The following is a 21,728-nucleotide window of genomic DNA, read 5'->3' on the forward strand; positions in this document are numbered from 1 at the left end:
CATCCGTAGGACTGGGTTCTGGTGGAGGGAGTGGGGGAGTCGTGTTGCCACTGCGTGCCGCCTGGTGAGTGGGTCTGGGGGGCGGCAGAGGAGGTCCGGGGGAGGACGATGGCAGGGAGTCAGAGGTGGTTGCACCAAGTCCCGGGGGGTGGGGGTGGCACTGGCTACCCCAGCCTCAGGGTGAGGGGAGCCTGGGTTGTGGAAGCTGGGCAAGGAAGGGGCCCTCTGGGTGGGGGGGGCCCTAAGACCGGGCCTCAGTCTCCGCCTGCCTCCTCTGACCTCCCCCACGAGGTCACCCTTGAGGGTACTTTCCTTTCTCTGGTTACGATGGGCTGGATCTGGTTCCTTTCTTGTTCCCTCTAAGAGCAACCATGACCAAGTTGGACTTTTCAAGATCGTCTTTACTTGGAAACTGAGTCATAAATAAAACAGAATACAAAGGCTCAAAAACGGATGCACTTTGGGGCCCAGATTTCATATCTTTAAAGTGCACCTACAGGCTGCTGAGGTTAGGAGAGCGCCCGCCTGCACAGTGGCACAGGCGGCTGACTGCACAAGTTACGTGGCGAGTGGGGACCAGACTTTAGCTTGAAAGACCTCTTTCATCCAGAGATGCCCTTTTCTGGTGCCCACAAAGGTCCCCTATTAGCGACAGCAGCCCTGATCAGGAACTGAACTGCAGCCGCTCGGTCCTGGCCCCTGAAGTGGCTTTGGGCAGGTGGCTTTAGTTTGTGTTCTCTAAATACATTCAGTGGAAGCGAAAACCCCTGACTCACTTGGGGATGGACCTTTCCCAGCTGTGGGAGGGGGGCGCTGTTGCCAAAGCTCTCAGGGAAGTCCTGGGAGATACAGTGCTCCAACATGTGGAGAGAGGTGAGGGCCGGGGCCTGGTGTGAGCCTGTCTCTCCTCCCCCGCCTCCAGGAGAGAACCAGACGGTCCACCCCATGGCCACTCCCGTGCCCGCTCCGACCCCCAGTCCTCAGATCGGAGCCCCTCTGATCACCTACCTTCTGCCTCCCCCCGGAGGTAAAGGCCACGGGCTATTGGGCCGAAGGGGGATGTTGCTGAGGGGTTGTCCAGCCTGGGAGGGGAGACCGGATCACTGGACTATACCTCTTGCCTCCCATGGGGAGGACGGTTATCCTAAGGATCTAGAACCTCAGCCCAACCTGTTTCCTCCCTACCCCTGCCCTCCCTGGACCAGCCTCCAGTGACCCTACAAGGTCAACCAGGTGGGCTCTCAACCCTCCACAGCACCCCTTGTGCCTTCCTAACTATGGCCCCGGCAGGCTCCAGCCCCTCTCTTGTGCACCCAGATCCCTGCTATTCACCCCTGGGCCTGGCCCGACTCCCCGAAGGGAGCCTGCCTGCTTCGTCCCAGCAGCTGGAGCACCCCGCCTGGGCTGCCATCCTGAGGCTTGCCCCAGGGGCGCCAGGCTGGAGCCCCGTGGAGCACGCTGATACTCAGGGGCACACCCTGCCTCCCTACCTGCAGCTCGACCTGCTCCAGCCCAGGAACCTCACTGGTCAGTGGGGAGACAGCAGAGGCCGGGGCTGGAGAAGGAAGGGGTGGAGGATGGCAGGCTGGGGGTGGCACTCCCTGCTTTAGCTCTGCTCCCTGCCCCTCCCCCAGGCATCATAGTGCAGGGGGCTGGGTCCTCAGACTGGCTCCAGGTCAGCAGTGATGGTCTACACTGGCACAGCTATCGTGACATCCGGCCTGGCACTCAGCCTGCACCCCAGGTACCACCCACTCGGGCCCCCTGGACCAGTGGCCCACCATGCCCTTTTGTGTGGGGCCCACAGTCTATGTTCCCAAGGGGTTTCTTGTTTCTGGAGGGACATTTCCTACTTTAGAGGCTTGTTCAGCACCTGTTAGTAGCAGGGACAGTGTTCTGTGGGGCAGAAGAGCCACAGTCGAAAGGGCATCAGACACGATCGAAGTGGCTCAGATGGGGGGCGGCTGTGAGAAGCCCTACTGGGGAGGGAGGGAGTTTGGGGTGATAGCGAGTTCAGTGAGGGCCTTGGGGTGTGCAGAGAGTAGCTGGGCACAGCTCTGCCCTCCTGGGGCTAGCATCCTCCCCAGGGAGACTCAGATGGTAAAGAATCTGCCTGTAATGCCGGATACCCGGGTTCAATCCCTGGGTGGGGAAGATGCCCTGGAGAAGGAAATGGCCACCTGCTCCAGTATTCTTGCCTGGAGAATCCCATGGACAGAGGAGCCTGGTAGGCTACAGTCCATGGGGTCACAAAGAGTCAGACATGACTGGGCGACTTCACTTTCACTTTCTTTGCCACGTGTGGGCACTGGCCTGGCCCTGGGGACACCGCAGTGGGCACCCTGCCCTCAGGAAACTAGGACCGGAGCCCCTCAGCCTTGAGGGGCCTGGATGACTCATGCTGGGAGACCATGATCGCTGGGATGGCCCGGTCCATGCCATGCCATGGAGGTTGGGGGGATGGGCAGAGGGGGGCGCGCAATGGGCAGGGTCATGGTGGCAGCCTGAGCAGACACCCCTATGCTCGTAGCTTTTCCCCAAGAACTGGAATGGCCCCTCCACAGTGTGGATGTTTGCCCGGATGGTGCAGGCGCGGCACGTCCGGGTGTGGCCTTCTGATGGGCACCACCAGGCTGCCCCCCGCAGTGATGCCAACCTGGGCAGCCCCCTGCGGGTGGAGCTGCTGGGCTGTGAGCCAGGTACAGGCTGGGCTGGGGGAGGGAGAGATGGCAGTGGGCAGGAGGGATGGGCAGGAGTCCTCAGCCATCCCCCCACCCTGCCATGTCCCCACTGGGCAGCGCCCCTGTGCCTAGGGGTTGGGCACCGTTGTGTCAGTGGCGAGTGTGCCCCCAGGGGGGCCCCGTGCGACGGTGTGGAGGACTGCAAGGACGGCTCCGATGAGGAGGGCTGCGTAACGCCACCCGCAGGCGCTGGCAGGTATGGGGCGCCCTGCCACCCGGCCTGGCCTTGGTTGGGGGCCCAGCCTGGTGGGAGGAGCCTGTGTCACCTTCAACCCAAAGTGCCCGTGGGTCTGGATGTGCTGAGTCGCTGTAGCTGGGCGCCTTCAGAGGCGCCTTCCCACGTGGGATTCTGAGCCGTTGTCCTGGAGCTGGAGATCAGTGGTTCTCAGAGGGTGGTCCCTGGACCAGAGGCAGCAGCATCACTTGGCATTTGGTAGAAATGCAGACTCTCAGGCCGCAGCCTGGACCTGCTGAGGCAGACACTGGGGGGTGGGGGTGCCCAGCCCTCTGCTTAACAACGCCTGCAGGGGACTCTGACCTTTGGGACCACGGTGGAGGGCATCCCTATGTCTAGTCTCAGCGGACAGTGCCCTCCCCAGGCCCGCCCAGGGATGACCCCCTGCTGGGATGGTGCTTCCGAAGCTGGGAGGGCCCCTGGAGCCCCCGTGGTTATTTTTCTCTCAGAATCGAGTCCACAGCCTGGAGCTCCGCGCCCTCCTCCGCCCAGCCTGGACAGCTGCCCCCTCAGCCCAGTGAGGTGTGTGGGGAGACGCGAGCCCACCGGGTAGGGCGCAGAGCCCGGGGCACCCCAGCATCTCAGCAGCCCTGGTCCTCACTCCCTTCGCGCTGTCAGACAGCGTGGCCTCCCTGTGCAGCCCTGGTATTCCTTTCTCCATCGGGGCTTCGGCCTTGGGCCTCCTGGGGCCAGCCTGGTGCTGGGCTGGGGGCCAGAGGGTGCAGGGAGCACTGGGCGGACGCTGGGCCAGGAGGAGTCAGGGAGACGGGAGAGGCGTAGAGGCCCATGTACCTGTAGCGTGGCGATGCCCACAGGCCGGTACCAGGGCATCAGGTGCTCAGAGCCAACCCGAGCCCATAGGCCCCGGAGGCTTCCTGGACAAGGCTTGAAGGATGGGAGGTGGGGGGTAACGTAGAGATGGGGGCCGGGCACTTGTCCCACAGGAGAACAGCCTGGTGGGGACCCCAGAAGGGAGAGTGACACCAGCACTCAGGCACAAGCCTGGGCGGGCAGGAAGAACAGCTCCTGAGCTTCTGGCACCTGGTGGGTGTGGAGCCCGACATCAAAACTGCACACCCCAGCTCTGCCCTGTGCCGTGGAGAGGGTTGGAGCTGGGGGTCCGAGTGCACTCCGGAGGGGATGAGAAGCTGGACACCAGGCTGAACTGCCCCCGGGCTGGGGCCTCACCGGCAGCTGACCATCTCCTATCTCTGCAGGGTCTGGCAGAAGCAGAAGCTGACCACTGGCATCCCGGGCGGGGGTCACCCGTGCCCCCCACAGGTAATGTGCCCAAACTCCAGGCCGCCTTCCTGGCCACACCCCCCCTGACCCCTGCCAGCCTTCCTGTTCTTTCAGGGCAGGGGGCTGTTACATCTCTGGAGTTCAGTTTTTTGACCCTTCTTGTCCTCTGACTGAGCAAGGGGGGCTCAGGGAGGCAGGTGTGGTCCCCGTGGACTCCTTGGCCAGGTCCAGCCCCTGCCCACCATCCTGGACTCCAGGGTACGAGGCTTCTGGCTGGTCCCTGGGGCTGAGCCTGTGCCCTGCAGGGGGTGGCTGCCTTCCCCAGGCCCCTGGCCCATCTGTGGGCTGCTGCCCAGAACTCCCTCCACCCCCCACCCCTGCACACACCCATTTCGGAAGCGTTTGCAGGCAGCAGATGTCTGTCAGTGGGCACGGGAAGCCAGGGTCACCCAGTTAGCGGGGTCCTAAATAGGACAAGGAAGGGGCTCCCGTTGTGTGCCAGCCCCCCCTGCAACCATGGCCGCCTGGCCCTTCACCTGCACGAGGGCCCAGGAGAGCGAAGGTGGCCAGTGAGGGCTATCAGGGCAGCTGGGAATGACCTTCTCTCTTGGGACGTGTTGGGTCCATCTCACCACCTGCCCGGAGCCTCATTTTCCCCCTCTGTGAGCCCAGGAGCACTTATAATTGGTGCATATGGTCCCTTCCAGAAAGTTCTGAGGATAGCTATTCGGAAGCCTGGCTAGCAGTGCTTCTGCATCTCTTGTGAGAAGCCGCTTGAACCATCGCTTGGGTCCACAGAATGCAGACTCCCATGACGAAGTCTCCTCTCATCCCAAGTCTGGTTCTAGAAAAAAGGCTGTCTTTTTAAGCATGAATCTCTTGTACAAAATAGGTTCATCCCTCTTTTCCCTGTAGCTGCCAGGAGGCTCCTGGCCGATTTCTCTGTACCTGCAGTAAAGGGCTGGTGCTGAGTCTCTGGCCAGGCAGCTCCTCCTGCTGCCGTTTGCGTTTTTCCATAAACGTTGACTTCATAGTGAGTTTCACTTGGAGGCTGCTGTGTGTGTCTTTGTGAGTGGAGAGTACACATCTCACTCAAAACTCAGCTTTTCTTCTGCATTCAGTTAAAACCCTTCTTGTGCCCCTGGGACGACCGAGTCCCCTTTCCATTTTGATCTGAAGCCCCTCAGAAGGTGGGGTGTCACCTGTCACCACCCCAAGACCTGGAAAACCCTCTGGAGGGCCTGCGTCGGCCTTATCTCAGGGACAGGGAACTGATGGGCTCCCCCTCCCTCCTGCACTCCTAGGCAAGGGGCCAGCGAGTCTTGGGTCCGAGCCTCACCCAAGTCCTGGGGGATCTGTGCAGACTGTGACCCCCAGCCCCACCTCCCAACCGGAGGCACAGGCCCTGAGACCGGAAATGGCAGCTGTGACGGTGCTCCCCCCACACCCCATGGTGACGCCCGAGGTTCCTGCTGGTGAGATGCCTCCTGCCCTGTAGAGACGGCTTCCCCGTAGAGGAACCGAGCCCCTGAGAGCTAGGCTGCTTTGCTCCAGGTCACACAGCTTGAGCTTAGGGGCTTGGGAGGATCAAGCCTAGGATCCAAGTCTCCCGAGACCACTCCCTGCTTTTCCGTAATCCCACGAGGGGCAGGAAGGGAGGGCACAGCGGATGTCAGGAGGGAGGCTGGGGGCTGCTAGGAGGTGACAGAGGAGAGAGGACAGGGCTGGGGAGGGGGCGATGGCCGGTCAGCTGGCTGCGGTGGTGCCCACAGGACGGAGCACCACGCCGGGGCCCTTCCCGCATGTGCAGTGCAGCCCAGGCCAGGTGCCCTGCGAGGTCCTGGGCTGCGTGGAGCTGGAGCAGCTGTGTGACGGGAGAGAGGACTGTCTGGACGGCTCTGATGAGAGGCCCTGCGGTGAGCACCCTGGAGAGTCTGGTGCCATGTGGGTGGTAACGGCAAGATGGCTGTAGGTTTGTGGAGGTGCCTACCTCTGTTTTTAGCATATATGAGAAGGTCCTGGCAAAGTCCTGGCCACGGGGAGTGGAAGGAAACCGACTGGGTTAAAACAACCAGCAGTGTGTGTTTTGGCTGGTAGTGAAGGGGCGGCATGGGATAGGTGTTTTATAAAACCTCTCTGACCTTGGAGGTTGTTCATCCATCCATCCATCCATCCATCCATTATCAACCCATCTATCCATCCATCAAAGTAGACCAATATGCTCAAAGCCTAGTTTTCAATCAAGAGAAGAACAATCAAGTATAAGCCAATAAGGGGAAGGATGGAGTGTTAGCCAGTTACTCTGGGGAAATCCATCAGGAAGGGATACCTGGGGAGTGAACTGTTCTGGCTTCTCTTGGGACATTCAAAGAGCTGTTGACAGAGAGACTGTGAGATGGTGTGTGGATGGAAGACCACCCCACTCATAGCAGAGGGAGGCCTGGGTGCTGGGCTGGGTGGGTGTGGGAGGAATCAGGAGGAAGGGAAGGCCAGGCCAGGGTCAGCAGGTTCAGTTCTGCGCTGGGCCTGGGGTTGAAGGGGTCAGTTTATCACCGGCTGGAATGACCTGTGCCCTTGCCCTTCCCCACCCCAGCATGGGCAGCGGGCACCGTGCCCTTCACCGTGCCCACCACCACCCTGCCGGGGTTGCTGGCCTCCAGGGACCTCTGCTCCCCGAGCCAGCTGACCTGCGGCAGTGGGGAGTGTCTGCCTGCCGAGCGGCGCTGCGACCTGCAGCTGGACTGCCAGGACGGCTCGGACGAGAATGGCTGTGGTAGGGGCGAGGCTGGTCCGGGTCAGGCCGGGGGCCGCCCTGGGGAGGGCCCGCTCCCGCGTGAGTCCCTCTCTGAACTCGGCCGGCCCGTCCCTGCAGTGGACTGTGGCCTGGCGCCCTGGTCTGGCTGGAGCAGCTGCAGCCGTAGCTGTGGCCTGGGCCTCGCCTTCCAGCGCCGGGAGCTACTGTGGCCGCCCCTGCCCGGGGGCAGCTGCCCACCGGACCGGCTCCGCAGCCAGCCCTGCTTCGTGCAGGCCTGCCCAGGTAACCGGCCTCCCCTCCCAGGCCTCCCCGTACCACCCCCCGCCCCCCGCCCAAGGTGGGACACCCTCACGGGGAAATGCCCCTGCTCCCCCTTGGGACCCGTGTGTCCGGCTCCGGGACTCTAGGAGGACAGCCCCCTCCGACATCCCAGCCTTGCCTCCCCACTGAGGGCTTGTCCGAAGGCGGCTCCCCGCCCGGCCCCCTTCCTGCCGGAGTGTGGGAACTGGAGCCGCGGCCGGCCCGCCCCAGAGGGAGGCTGTGAACAGGCGGCCCCGCTGGTCCCGGGCTCTGCGCCCGAGGCCCCGCGGCGCTTTTGTTCAGGGAGGGGCCCCAGCCCGCCGCATCCTTGCATCCAGGGTTTCCCACGCGGGCCTTCCTCCGCCAGCAGGCAGCCTTTGTAACCCCGCTTCTCACCGCTGCCTCCAGGGGGCGCGCCGCCCTGGGATTCCCTTTTCGGGGACCAGAGCCTTTATCCCCAAAGGCCTTTCCGCACGTCACCCGCCCTACCCACCTAAGGGGGCTTTCCTGGGACACGAGAGGAAGCTGCGGAGGCCTTGGGGCGCTGCCTTAAGCCACTCCGCTGGCCACTGCCCAGATTCCCCCGCCCCTTGGCCCTGCTCTCTCTAGCGGGGTGGCAGCTCTTGGGGTTCACCGCCTGGTTCACCCCCGTTCTTCCTCCCGCTCCCCCGCAGTGGCTGGGGCGTGGGCTGAGTGGGAGGCCTGGGGGCCCTGCAGCGTCTCGTGTGGGGGCGGCCATCGGAGTCGTCGGAGAAGCTGTATGGACCCCCCGCCCAAGAATGGTGGTGCCCCCTGCCCCGGGCCCCCCCAAGAGAGGGCACCCTGTGGCCTGCAGCCCTGTGCAGGTGGCACAGGTGAGAGGAGCTGGGCTGGGGCGGGGGGGCATCTGAGAGGGGAGCCCCGGGGTGGGGGTGGGGCTGTGGGACCCTTCGCTGGGCCTCTCAGTGTCTCCTGCCTGGTGCCCATCCTCCACTCCCCCCCACCCCCATCCCCCAGACTGCGGGCAGGGCCGAGTGCATGTGAGTGCTGAGCTCTGCCGGAAGGGGCTGGTGCCACCGTGCCCACCCTCCTGCCTGGATCCTGAGGCCAACAGGAGCTGCAGCGGACTCTGTCTGGAGGGTGAGGCGCACCCAGCAAGCAGGGGTGCTGCGGGCAAGGTCCTCGGGGGTGGTGGGGGAAGTGTGGGCGTCCAGCAGGCCCACCAGCCCTCCGTCTCCATCCCGCCTCCCTGCTGCCCCCCATTCTCCGGCCTGAGAGCCCCCTCCCCCACCCAGGGTGTCGCTGCCCTCCCGGGCTCCTTCTCCAGGACGCAGGCTGCCTGCCCCTCTCCGAGTGCCCCTGCCTTGTTGGCGAAGAGCTGCAGCAGCCAGGCGTGCCCTTCCTCCTGGATAACTGCAGCCGATGGTCAGGTCGCCTGCCCGCCGTGGGGGGCGGGGCGGGGGGGCGGGGCGGGGCGGGGTCAGGGGCCACTCCCCGCCTTCCGGTCCTGACCTCCGCCCCCTGCCCCCCGCCAACCCCCCAGCGTGTGTGAGAAGGGGGCCCTGTTGTGTGAACCAGGGGGCTGCCCCGTGCCCTGCGGCTGGTCAGCCTGGTCGTCCTGGGGTCCCTGCGACCGCTCCTGTGGCTCTGGCCTGAGGGCCCGGTTCAGGTGTGCAGGCAGAGAGGCGATGGAACCGGAAGGGATGGGGCGGCACGGGGCGAGCGGAGGGCCTCGGGGTGGGGGGGCGGCGAGGGGCGGGGTGGGGAGCGGTGCCCACGCTGCCTCTCTCCTCAGGTCCCCCTCCAACCCTCCGGCTGCTTCGGGGGGCGCCCCGTGTGAGGGCCAGAGGCAGGAGCTGCAGGCCTGCTACTCGGCGTGCGGGGCAGGTGGGTCCCCGCCAGCCTCCGTCCTCCAGATCCTGCCAGGAGAGCGCGGCTGGGTCGAGCCTGCTGGTCACTCTGCTGGGTGGTCAGTCCTGGGTGGTCGGCGCAGCCTCCCCCATTCAGGAGGCGCCCTCGGGAGGAGATGAAGGCCTGGGCAGGGGCGCAAGTGTCTGACAGCAGGATGGAGGCGTGAGGCTGGACCTGGGGGCGGGGGCAGGAAGAGAGGGCTAGTTCAGGACCTCCTGGAGCCCAAGACTGATGCCCTTGTTCCATGGCGGGGGGCCAGAGCCATCCCAGCGGAGGTCTGTGGGTCTTTTGTGAGCAGGCAACTGGGCAGGGTGAGAGCAGGGAAGTTGGGGTGCAGCTGGGGGCCCAGGGGATCTGGGTGCAGTTTCTGAGCAGGAGAAGGAAGGAGGGGCTGTTGGAGAATGGCAGCTGGCTGTCTGAGGGGTCTCTAGGATTTCCTCACTGAGGCTGAATGAAGGACCGTTGTTTAGAAGGCTCTGGAAGAAATCATGAGGGCTTTTGGAGGTACCTTCTAGGCCCCCAGATAGAGGTGGGGGCCCAGTGAACCAGATTCAGTTCAGTTCAGTTCAGTTCAGCCGCTCAGTCATGTCCGACTTTTTGCAACGCCATGGATTGCAGCATGCCAGGCCTCCCTGTCCATCACCGACTCCCGGCGTTTATGCAAACCAGATTCAGCAGGAAGCCAAGCTCTGAGAGGAAGACCTGGGTCCACGTTTGGGGTCCCGCAGGGGCAGAGACCACGCCTGCCCTCACGAGCCCTTCTCTTGCCCCTGTAGCTTCTCGGACCTCACCCCGGTTGCCCCGAGCCACCCCCGCCTTGCAGGGCCCCATTCAGCCTCCCACCTTTTTCCTTGCAGAGGTGCCCGGCTGGACACCCTGGGCTCCCTGGTCTGCCTGCTCCCAGAGCTGCCTCGTCCCTGGAGGGGGCCCAGCCCTGCGCAGCCGTTCCCGGCTCTGCCCCGGCCCCGGGGACACGTCTTGCATAGGAGAGGCCACCCAGGAGGAGCCCTGCAGCCCCCCTGTGTGCCTAGGTATGGCACCTTCTGGGGGGGGGGCCCTTGGGTGGGGTGAGGCATGGATGAAGAGAAGAACACTTTGGGAAGGGTGGAGGCAAACCTGGCTGTTGTCCAGAAGCTTCTCCCTGGCCCCCAGTCATAGCCCCCCCGGAAGCCCAGCGGAGGATGCACAGGGTGGACCTGGCCTGAAAGCGTGTTGAGGGCAGCCCTGGAGGTGTGGGTGTGGTGGGGGCTGAGGCTGCTGTTCAGACCCTGCAGACCTCCGGACCGCCCCCCCCCGCCCCGCCCACCCTGGCCATCCCCCATCTCTGCCACGTCCCTCACCGTTGTTGGCTGTCTCTTCCTCCCAGGGCTCGGTGTCTGGGGTCAGTGGGCCGCCTGGTCCGCCTGCTCTGCCCCATGTAATGGGGGCGTCCAGACCCGAGGGCGCAGGTGCTCTGCCTCGGCTCCTGGGGACCCCGGGTGCCAGGGACCCCACAGCCAGACCAGGGACTGCAACACGCAGCCCTGCACAGGTGAATGTCCCCTTCCCGTTCTCCAGCCCGCTTCGACCAGCCGGCCCCCGGGGGGTGCTGACCTTCTCCCCACCCACCTTCACTTGGCACTGACCTCTGCCTCCAGGAAAGGCTGTGCCTTGAGCTGACTTGGCCCTATTTCCTGTCTCCTTCAGCCCTCAGCTTCCTCCCCCACACACCCTCCCATCTCCCAGGCCCTTCCGTGTGCCCCCTGCCGAGACCTGCTCTGTCTTCCCTGTGCAGCCCAGTGCCCGGGCGACATGGTGTTCCGCTCAGCAGAGCAGTGCCGCTGGGAGGGGGGCCCGTGCCCCGGGCTGTGCCTGGCGCGGGGCCCTGGGGTGGAGTGCACTGGCGTCTGCACCGCTGGCTGCGCCTGCCCTGCGGGCCTCTTCCTGCACAACAGCAGCTGCCTGCCTCCGAGTCAGTGCCCCTGCCAGCTGCGCGGGCAGCTCTATGCCCCCGGAGCAGTGGCCCGGCTGGACTCCTGCAGCAACTGGTGGGCATCAGGGTCGGGGAGCGTGGAGTGGGGAGGCCCGTAGCCACGAGGTGGGTGGGCGTGGACTCCCACCAGCAGCGGGGGTGCTCAGCATGCCTCCATCTTGACGTGAAGCCCGGAAGGGCGGGCGTCTGTAGGAACTATCTAGCTTGTTTACTTATGGGGAGACCGAGGCTCAGTTGAAGGAGGTGATTTATGATGGATCTAGAGCCTAGAGTTGTTCTGAGAGTTGGTGCTGGACAGGGAGGCCTGGCATGCTGCAATCCATGGGGTTGCAAAGAATTGGACACGACTGAGCCACTGAACTGAACTGAGAGCCTAGAGTTAGGCGAGCAGGTCTACGTTCTCCTTCCAGTTGCCTCTGTTTCTCTTTCCTGAGTATAATTGACTTCCTGGGACCCACTTGATTTCTGCACAGAAACCTTGAATCGCCCAAGTCACAAAGCTGATACCAGGAATCCGCCAGCAGAGGGGGCACTAACCCCATTCCTTTTTTTGTTATTATTTTTCTTTATTCAGTTCATTTTTATCTTCCTTTTTACTTTCTATGTCCTGGTCCTCCCCCAATCCCCACCTTCATTCTTCCTCTCTCCCCTGCCCCTTTCTCGTTTTCCTTTCTAGATTTTTTTTTCTGAAATGTCAACATTTTTGAGGAGTGGGTTTTGAAACATTTACTGGAGAAAAACAAAGAGGAAAACCTCAAAAGAGAAATCCAGGAGACTCAAACTAGTATCTACTCCTTCTGAGTAGCTCCTAACTGGCCTGGAAGAGTCACTCAAAACCATCTCTACAGTGTTTAATAAATATAAATGGAATAAAATTACAAAAAGGCAAATTCTTTTTATCAAGGCAATAAAACCATGGGACAGAGGGCAGCATGGTGCCTGGGGGTGTCAGGGAGCTCGTGGAGGGTGGAATTGGGGGAGGAGGCTGGGTGAGAATCCTTGGTCACTCACGAACTCCACGTGGGATGTAGGGCAACTTGCTTTACTTCCCAGACCCTCGGGTTCCTCTTCTGTGTGGTGGACACCGCGTCCCGGCCTCTTCTCCCTGGGGGCAGGTACACAGGGGTGCAAGGGGAAGGCTGACTGTGGCCCCCTGGGTCCTCTCTCTGCAGCACCTGTATCTCTGGTGAGATGGTGTGTGCCTTGGAGCCCTGCCCAGGTACCCCCATACTCAGGGCCAAGGAATTGGCAGTGGTTGGGTCTCAGGGATTCTGGTCCCTTCAGTAATCAACCTGGTGGTGTCGGGGGTGCCCTCAGGAAGTTGGGGTCCAGGGAGGACTTGACCTGTCTCACACATCCCGTGTCTCTCCCCCACACCCACCCTGGCAGTGGCCTGTGGCTGGAGCCCCTGGACCCCGTGGAGTCTCTGCAGCCGCAGCTGTAACGTGGGCGTTCGGCGGCGCTTCCGGGCAGGCACAGCTCCCCCTGCTGCCTTCGGGGGGGCTGCGTGCCAGGGCCCCAACATGGAGGCTGAATTCTGCAGCCTGCGGCCATGCGGAGGTGAGAGCCGCAACTAGGGTCCTCAAACCTGGGGACTCCCTGCCCTGGATCCCGGGACAGGTGCAAGGGCCTGCCCAAGGAGATGGCATGAGGGTGTGGTTCCCCGGGAGCTCTAAGAGGGGTCCTCCCTGGAAGCCCTGTTCCAGGTGGTATCCTGGGGCCTCCTGAGGAGGGGTGAGGTGTCCGGAGGTGGGTGTGAGGTTGCTGGGGCCTGGGATCCGGGGGGTGGAGTGACCGGGGGGCCTGGGTGTGACGGGCAGGGCCTGCAGTGACCTGGGTGTCACCCCAGGTCCTGGTGGGGAGTGGGGCCCCTGGTCTCCATGCTCTGTGCCCTGTGGGGGCGGCTACCGGAATCGCACCCGAGGGAGCAGCGGGCCCAGCCCCGTGGACTTCTCCACCTGTGGTCTGCAGCCCTGTGCGGGTGAGGGCACCCACCTTCTCCTCCCTACCCCTCCCAGAGCTCCGTCAACCCCTCCCTGTCCCCCCAGGAACTCCTATTTTGGAGCTTCCGGGGAACCCCATGACCTTCCCGGCCACACCTAGAGCTGATGCCTTCCCCCTGGGGGGAGATCCTGGGGGAGAATCGAACGTGCCTGGGCTGAGCTGTCCACCTGTGTCCCCCAGGGCCAGTGCCCGGTGTGTGTCCCCCGGGCAAGCGGTGGCTGGACTGTGCCCAGGGACCTGCGTCCTGTGCAGAGCTCAGCGCCCCAAGAGGGGCTGACCAGCCCTGCCACCCTGGCTGCTACTGCCCTTCCGGGATGCTCCTGCTGGTGAGTGTCCCCTGCCTGGCCTCCTCAGGGCCTGGGCAGGGGCAAAGCCAAGAGTGTGGGGCGGGAGGGAGGGAGAGCCTGCAGGATTGAGGACAGAGTGCTGAACTTGGGACACGTGGTTCTGCTCTGCCAGCTCCATGACCAGCACGTGACCCTGGGTGAGTGGCCATCAGGTCTTTTCTCCCAGAAATTGGGGGTCCATGCCCCTCCCCATGGCCCTTGCACCTGATGGTGTGCATTTACCCAGTGCTGGAAATTGGGAAGAAATGGGTGTTTGGAAGGAGTATCCGTGACATTTGAGGGTGGGTGCCTGCCAGGTGGGTGCTGAGCTCTGCTTTGGGGGAGCGTGGGCAGAACGCGCTGGAAACCAGAAGGCAGTGGAGGGTTTTTGATTCCAGAACAACGTGTGCGTGCCCACCCGGGACTGCCCCTGCACCTATGGGGGACGCCTCCACCCCCCAGGCAGTGCTGTGCTTCGTCCATGTGAGAATTGGTGAGGATGCCGCCCCCTGCAACGGCCCTGTGATCCCAAGGACCCTCTGTCTCTCCTCTACATTGGGGGTGGGGGAGTCTTGGCCTCCATGGGCCACAGAGACGCCCCCTCTCACAGGCACAGTGTTCAGTAAGCCTGCGTGTGCCCCTCGCCTGCCCCCTCCTCATCAGTCTCCCTCTTCCCACCTGTCTCTGTCTGCTGGGGCTGTTCCCAGTCCCACTCATCTTGTGGAGTTTGTGGGCAATTCCTGGCCTCCCCTGGCCTGTGGCTGCATCCCTCCCACCAGCTTCACATGGCCATCTCCTCCCTGGGTCTTCACATCCCCTCTGTCTGTACCTTTGTAGAAGGACAGCAGTCACATTGTGTTGGGGTCACCCTAACGGCTCCATTTTAACTTGATCACCTCTGCAAAGACCCCCCTCTCCAAACAAGGTCACAATTCTGCAGTCACGCTCACATGTTAGGGCTCTGACATGTGAATTTGAGGGGACACATTCAGCCTGTAAGAGCTCCCCCACCATCTGCTGCTTCTCCACCAGCTCCTGTGTCTCTGGGCTCATCACTAACTGCACCTCCTGGCCCTGTAAGGAGGGTGAGAAGGGGGCCTCTCCTGACTTCACTCCCCCTGCCCTGCCAGAGTGGGTCTGTGCAGGGGTGGGAGGGAGGTAGCACTGGGGAGGAAAGCCCTTGGGAGAGGGGGGCAGGGAGGGGGCGGCCTGTCCTATGCACCCTGCCCCTCGCCCTTTGGGCCCCTTCGGCCTTCCATTGCTCTGTCCTCTCTGCCTCTCCCTGCTGCGCACCCCAGGTCAGCCCACGTGGTCACCCTGGACCCCATGGAGCGAGTGCTCGGCCTCTTGTGGCCCAGCCCGGCGCCATAAACACCGCTTCTGCACCAGGCCCCCCGGTGGGGCACTGTCCAGCATGGCCCCACCACTCCTGCTGTCCTCGGTGCCCCCTCTTTGCCCAGGCCCCGAGGCAGAGGAGGAGCCCTGCCTCCTGCCAGAGTGTGACCGTGAGTCCTGTGGAGCCCAGACGTGCCCACCACCTTGCCCCAGTCAAGCACAGCCCCTCGCCACTGCTTCCTCTTCTGTTCCCCAGGAGCTGGAGGCTGGGGCCCTTGGGGACCCTGGTCCAGCTGTAGCCGGAGCTGTGGAGGGGGTCTCCGGAGCCGGAGCCGAGCCTGTGATCAGCCCCCACCCCAGGGCCTGGGGGATTACTGCGAGGGGCCTCGGGCCCAGGGGGCGGCCTGCCAGGCTCTGCCATGCCCAGGTACCTGCCAGGGACGGCGGTGGGGGTCAAGGAGGAGAGGTGGGAAAGCTGTGGGGGGCATTCTGGGGAGGCGAGCAGGGAGGTGGAGGGGCGTGAGATTGAACCGCACAGCTGTCAACCCACCCGGGTGCCCTCCTCCCCCCCACCCCACCCACTCCGCAGTGACCAACTGCACCGCCATCGAAGGGGCGGAGTACAGCGCCTGTGGCCCTCCCTGCCCTCGCTCCTGCGATGACCTCGTGGTGAGTCTGGGCTCCTGACGGTCACATTGCCGGACGGCAGGTATGGCCCCTCTGACCTGGGGCCGTCCGCGGTTGGAGGGAAGAAAAGGGGTCAGCGCCCAGCCGGCCTGGCTCCTGATTCTAGACAGCAGCGGGAGTGAGCCTCATCCAGCAGCCCTTGTCGTCCTTACACAGCATATACGTTTCTCGGTTGACACGTTTTATGATAGAAACAGCAGGAACGCACAGGAAAAGGGCAGTCCTTTTGATGGATCATCCATCCGAAGCCCCCCGCCCAGGCGCGTTGGTGCGCAGACCTTGGCCCTGTGCGCGCGTGAGTGCGCACGCGCCTGCCGGGGCGAGGGGCCAGTCCAGGACCATGGAGAGGGACCCAGGCCGGCTGCCGCCGGGGGTGGGCGCGGTCCAGTGGCGCCTGCGCAGTGGCGAGGACGCGGCCCCGAGTCAAAAGATGCTGGAGCAAACAGCTAGGGCGAAGGGACGGCGCTTTGAGAAGCCTTGCTTGGGCCTGTCCAAGGGGGACGGGAGGCTCCACACGGAGGCGGGAGGACCAGGACACGGTGTCTGGTCCCGACCTCTCCCAGGGAGTCCCGGCGCCTTCCCAAACGCCCGCCGCTCCCGCCAGCTTTCCGGTCCCCGGCTCCTTCGTCCTAGGAGATCTGCCTTGGTCCCCACTCAACCCTCCACGGGGCCCAACGTCTGGAGGATACTCCATTCAGGGAAGCTCCTCGCAGGCTGTCCCTTCCCCACTCTCCTCCCCTGGAGGAGAAACTCCAGTGGAAACGCGGCATAAACTGTGTTTAGAAAAGACAGCTATGACCTGGAGCATCGCACTTCCTCCCCTCTGCACCCCTCTCCGCCGCGCCCCCCTCCCCACCCCCGCAGCCTCCTTCTTCACTTCATCGTGGCTCCCGGCGCCCCCCTCCATTCCGCAGCAGTCCCCTTGCGCCCCCGGCTTTCCACTGACCTGGGCCCTCCCTTCCTGTCCCCCAGCACTGCGTTTGGCACTGCCAGCCCGGCTGTTACTGCCCCCCAGGCCAGGTGCTGAGTGCCGACGGCACCGTCTGCGTGCAGCCCGGTCACTGCAGCTGCCTGGACCTGCTGACTGGGGAGCGGCACCGTCCAGGGGCCCAGCTGGCCAAGCCTGACGGCTGCAACTACTGGTGAGGGCCGGTGGGGGCGAGGGGCGGCGTGCGGGCAGGATGCCACGGGTGAGGGCAGGGCTAGTCCACTCCGTATCTCACACACCTGAGCTCTCCCGGTCTCAGCTGATGCACACTAGGCTCCCACAAGCTCTGAGAAGATGCAGCAGGTACCCTAATCCCTGGTCTGACAGGTGGGGAATCTGAGGCAGCCAGCTCTGGGGATCTGGGAGACTTTGAAGAGCTGGGCTTGTGCTTTGAGGGGACAGGGGGTGGCGGTGTGGTGTTTCCTCCTGCTGTCTGGCTTCCTTTAGCCGCAGACGACCTGTGGTCACTTCCCCATAGGACTGAGTCCGCAGGATCCCTGGGCATGCCTGGAGTGGGTCAGGGAGCAGGGACTAGAGGTGCTGGAGAGTGGGGAGGGGACTGAGACCTCAGAGGCTGGAGGTGGGGGAAAGGGGAAGGGGAGGCAGACGGGGAGGGGTGTGTGTGGAGGGCACGGTGCGAATGAGCTGCCCTCTCTCTCTGTCTGCGTGCCCTGCCCAGCACCTGCTCCGAGGGCCAGCTCACTTGCACAGACCTGCCTTGCCCAGGTATGTACCCTGCTCAGAGCGAGGTGAGAAAAAGCAGTGTCCTGGGGCGCAGGGAGGGCTGGGACCGGGGGAGGGATGGCTGCACCCCAGGGCTCACCATTCACCCCCACAGTGCCTGGCGCCTGGTGCCCATGGTCAGAGTGGACAGCGTGCTCCCAGCCCTGCCAGGGACAGACGAGGACCCGCTCCAGGGCCTGCAGCTGCCCGGCTCCACAGCATGGCGGGGCCCCATGCCCCGGGGAGGCAGGGGAGGCGGGGGCCCAGCATCAGAGGGAGACCTGTGCCAGCACCCCCGAGTGCCCAGGTGAGATGCCCCACCAGGCGGCACTAATCCCAGTGGGCTGGGACCTCTCGGGCCTCCCAAGGCAAAGGGATGCTTTTGTATTTTTGCCGCAGTGGATGGAGCCTGGAGCCCGTGGGGACCGTGGTCTCCCTGTGACGTGTGCCTGGGGCAGTCCCATCGCAGCCGAGCATGTAGCTGGCCCCCCACCTCTGAGGGAGGCCGGCCCTGCCCTGGGGGCCACAGGCAGAGTCGCCCCTGCCAGGGCAATTCCACTCAGTGCACGGGTGAGGATTTCTGCAGAGATGGCAGGTGGTGGTGGTGGCTTGTAAGGCTAGGGAGATGCTGCCTCTGACCTTTGATCCCCTGCATCTGACCCGCCCCCCCACCTCACCCCCGCCCCCAGCCCGCACCACATATACACATGCATACCACTTTCTTTGAGGGAGAGCCCTTAGGGCACTCACCCCATTGAACTGGGCAAGTGAAGGTCCTAGCAGGTGGTGGGCATGGCAGGAGGGCTGGTCACCCAACTCTCTGGACGCGCCCCCCCCCAGGGTGGGACCCCCCAAACCCACCCTTTCTGCTTCCCTCCTGCTGCAGACTGTGCAGGTGGCCAGGATCTTCTCCCCTGTGGGCAGCCCTGCCCCCGCTCCTGCGAGGACCTGTCCCCTGGGGTCGAGTGCCAGCCAGACTCGATGGGCTGCCAGCAGCCCCGCTGTGGGTGTCCCCCTGGCCAGCTGTCCCAGGACGGCCTTTGCGTGACCCCCTCCCAGTGCCGCTGCCAGTACCAGCCTGGAGCCATGGGTCAGTGCCTCCCCCAGCCCGCCCCCGAGCACAGCAGTGCCCTCCCGCCTGGCCCCTGCCACTTTGCCCACGGGGGCCAGCCTGGGACTGTGGGACAGGAATGAGCAACTCCCACGTCCCGGGGCTGGTGCCTGTTGGGGCTTCTGTGTCCTCCGCCCGCCAGGACCTGGGTCCCCACAGGTGGAGACAGCGGGGTAGAGCCCTGAGCAGGATTGGTGATTGGCTGAGCCATCTGAAGCACCCGCCCCCTTCCTGTGCCCTCAGGGATCCCTGAGAACCAGAGCCGCTCTGCGGGGTCTGGGCTCAGCTCCTGGGAGAGCCTGGAGCCCGGTGAGGTGGTGACGGGGCCGTGTGACAACTGGTGAGCCAAGAGCGTCAGGGAGGTGTGGGCTGCCAGCCGGGCAGGAGGGCCCCGGGGGAAGCGGGCAGGGCCCTGTCTTCTAACAGCCCACCCTTGTCCCCAGCACCTGTGTGGCAGGCATCCTTCAGTGCCAGGAGGTGCCCGCCTGCTCAGGGCTGGGGCTATGGGGCTCCTGGGGCCCCTGGGAGGACTGCAGCGTCTCCTGTGGTGGAGGGGAGCAGCTGCGCTCCCGCCGTTGCCCGCGCCCCCCCTGCCCCGGGCCTGCCCGCCAGAGCCGCACCTGCCGCACCCAGGTCTGCAGAGGTGAGCCCCAGCCCGGACTCTGTCACTCCTGATCCCCATCCTGGCCTTTGACCCTGACTCATGGGTTGCCTTTTGACCTCTCCCACCCCATCGCCACATGCCACCCCTCACCCAGGCCAGTGGTGGGCAAACAGAAGAGGAAGCAGGTGGATTTGGGGGGCAGGGGAGACAGTAGGAGAGGGTGTGACCCAGGGCCCGGCCCAGGGAGGGTGTGGTCCGCAGGACTCCGGGGGGACACAGGAGGCGATGGGCACTGGGGGGAGCGGAGGTGGGCACAGGAGGCTGCGAGGGCGGTGTGGTGCGGGTGCTCACTTGAGGGTTCCCTTCAGAGGCAGGCTGCCCGGCTGGGCGTCTGTACCGTGAATGTCAGCCCAGCGAAGGGTGCCCCTTCTCCTGCGCCCACGTCACGGGGCAGGTGGGCTGCTTCTCCGCTGGCTGCGAGGAGGGCTGTCACTGCCCCGAGGGCACCTTCCTGCACCGTTCGGCCTGTGTCCAGGTTAGGACTCCCCCTGCCAGCAGCCCAGGGCCCTCCCCTCCCCCGTCAGCTCTTGCCTCTGCAGACCCTGTGGCCTCTGGACGGCCTCTAAGTGTCCTGACTTAGAGCTGGTGGCCCTGAGCCCCCAGGCAGGGGAAGGGACACACCGAGTCGGGGACAGTTCCCAGCAGAGTAGACTCAAACACAGGAGTCCCTGTTCCTGGCTCAGGCCCTTTCCACCTCCCTTGCTCTCCTCTCACGGGTTCCATCCTGTAAATGGCCTCTGTTGATCCTGCCGTGTCCTGGCTAAGTGCTCTGATCAGGAAGGTGCCTGGCCAGCTCTGGTCAAGCCATAGCCTTACATTGCTCATGGTCAGCTCCCTGACGCAGGTACACAGTCCCACTTGCTATTGGAAGTGCAGTCTTAGGACCCAGAGCTGTCAGGAGCATCTTTCCCACCCATCTCCTTCTCCCCATCCCGCTTCCGAGGATGTCCATGGGGGTGAGATGGGGCAGGACTGGCCCATGGCAGGTGGCTCCAGCCTGTGTCTCTGCACTTTCTCCCCCATCCCAGGAGTGCCCCTGTGTGCTCACCGCCTTGTGGCTGCAGGGGCTAGGAGCTGCTGGTGCTGACCTGGGGGCTCACCTGTCTGTTCTGGGAGAAAACGGTCAGCCTCTTGGGCCTGGCGATGAGTTGGGCTCGGGTCAGAGCCTCCGTACAGGCTGTCACAACTGGTGAGGGTGTGAGAGATTTGGGGTGGGGAGAATTTGAGGGGGATGATGAGAGTGTAGGGGATTTGGGGCGGGGATTTGAGGGTTAGGGGGTGAGAGGATGTGTCGAGGGGCCCTGGGCGGCCCTGCACCCCTTCTTCCACCCCCCGCCCCAGCTGCTTGACCCCAGGCTCACCCTAGCTCTGTCTCCTCGCCCTTGGGGGCTGACGTGTCTGCCTGCACCCCTTTCTCCTGGGGTCCGAGCTGCCGGCCCCTCATCCTCACACCCTCTCCCCAGCTCCTGTGTGCACGGGAAGCTGTCCTGCTCCGTGGAGGCCTGCTCCAAGGCTGCTGGTGGCTTCGGCCCCTGGGGTCCGTGGGGCCCCTGCTCCCGCTCCTGTGGCGGGCTGGGCACCCGCACCCGCAGCCGCCAGTGTGTGCGCCCCACGCCCGCTCCTGGTGGCCAGGGCTGCCATGGGCCCCACTGGGACCTCGAGTACTGCCCCAGCCCGGAGTGCCCAGGTGAGGGAAGGGGGGCGGGGTGGGAGGCGTCTGGCTGGCCCTTTGTCCCTTCCTGTCTGTCCATCCCTGTCCCCGCTCTGGGTCTAGCTTAGTGTTTCTCTTCTGCTCAGATACATTCAACCAAATTTCTGGAACTCTTGCCGAATGTGTGTGGGGGGGTGGGTAGGAGAGTGAGGACCCTGACCTTGGAGTCCAGGGGCTCAGATAACCCATTTCAGCATGGGGGGTGTGCCCTGTAAGAGAATGCATGTGCTCAGGAAAATGGGGGAGGTTGAGAATTCTCCTAGGGGTACGGTCTAGGAGGGCTTCCTGGAGAAGGTGGCATCTGAGGGGGTCTGAGGGATGGAGAGGACTCAGACAAGCGTTGGAGGAAGGGATGCCAGGAATCAGGCATGGCCTGAGCAAAGGCCTTGCTACTATGAGCAAGTGCTGTGCTGGGGGCCTGGGGTGTCTGGGCTGAACCAGAGAGGGACAGGTTTGGGGAACTTGACCACCGGCCCTGAGGCTTCGGCCTCATGCACTTCTGTCTGGGAAACACTTCTGAACAGGTTTCCTTTGGCACAGGGGCTGCAGGGTCCACGGCGGAGCCAGCGACAGGCCTTCCAGGTATCAGACTCCCCAGGTTCCCACCCCGATTCCCTGCACCCCTCTCTTGGGGAAGAGCAAGCCCCGGGTCTCCTCCCTCCCCAGCCCTGCTTCGAGCCCAGGAGCCCAGGGCTGACTCCTTGGGGCTCTCCTCTCCCCACCCAAGGCGGCTGGGGCCTGTGGTCCCCGTGGTCCCCCTGCTCCGGCACCTGCACAGACCCGGCTCACCCAGCTTGGCGCAGCCGCAGCCGCCTCTGCCTGGCGAACTGCACTGGGGGTGCCACTTCCCAGGAACGCCCCTGCAACCTGCCCTCCTGCACAGGTGTGCCTTCTGGTCCTGACCTCTGACGCTGCCCCGGGTCTGGACCCTGAACCTCCCCTCTAACGCGTCATTCTAACCCCAGCCAACGTCCAGCCCCAAGCCCCACATCTAATACTCCTTGTGCAAATACGGAGTTCTCAACCTGACCCTGGGCCTTCTTT

At 64.1% G+C, this 21,728-nt stretch overlaps 1 protein-coding gene across 1 annotated transcript in view; it reads left to right on the forward strand.

Moving 5' to 3' along the window:
* LOC102284377 (SCO-spondin) overlaps nt 1-21,728 on the forward strand; it is a 51,605-nt gene that overhangs the window by 17,462 nt on the left and 12,415 nt on the right. Inside the window, 41 exon segments of the mRNA XM_070368768.1 lie at nt 10-64; nt 923-1,027; nt 1,318-1,527; nt 1,635-1,744; nt 2,531-2,699; nt 2,799-2,937; nt 3,426-3,498; nt 4,194-4,257; nt 5,523-5,693; nt 5,991-6,134; nt 6,812-6,991; nt 7,091-7,255; nt 7,948-8,127; nt 8,270-8,392; nt 8,548-8,677; nt 8,796-8,921; nt 9,048-9,139; nt 10,021-10,194; nt 10,530-10,694; nt 10,938-11,190; nt 12,308-12,354; nt 12,525-12,695; nt 12,985-13,116; nt 13,320-13,465; nt 13,864-13,958; nt 14,498-14,550; nt 14,764-14,970; nt 15,057-15,227; nt 15,390-15,469; nt 16,460-16,629; nt 17,155-17,201; nt 17,314-17,505; nt 17,598-17,768; nt 18,085-18,288; nt 18,553-18,649; nt 18,753-18,952; nt 19,282-19,448; nt 20,002-20,162; nt 20,437-20,660; nt 21,225-21,266; nt 21,412-21,567. Coding sequence (XP_070224869.1) covers nt 10-64; nt 923-1,027; nt 1,318-1,527; nt 1,635-1,744; nt 2,531-2,699; nt 2,799-2,937; nt 3,426-3,498; nt 4,194-4,257; nt 5,523-5,693; nt 5,991-6,134; nt 6,812-6,991; nt 7,091-7,255; nt 7,948-8,127; nt 8,270-8,392; nt 8,548-8,677; nt 8,796-8,921; nt 9,048-9,139; nt 10,021-10,194; nt 10,530-10,694; nt 10,938-11,190; nt 12,308-12,354; nt 12,525-12,695; nt 12,985-13,116; nt 13,320-13,465; nt 13,864-13,958; nt 14,498-14,550; nt 14,764-14,970; nt 15,057-15,227; nt 15,390-15,469; nt 16,460-16,629; nt 17,155-17,201; nt 17,314-17,505; nt 17,598-17,768; nt 18,085-18,288; nt 18,553-18,649; nt 18,753-18,952; nt 19,282-19,448; nt 20,002-20,162; nt 20,437-20,660; nt 21,225-21,266; nt 21,412-21,567 — 5,761 coding nt within the window.

Source organism: Bos mutus, chromosome 4 (assembly GCF_027580195.1).
Source record: "Bos mutus isolate GX-2022 chromosome 4, NWIPB_WYAK_1.1, whole genome shotgun sequence".
Taxonomy (NCBI): Eukaryota; Metazoa; Chordata; class Mammalia; order Artiodactyla; family Bovidae; genus Bos; species Bos mutus.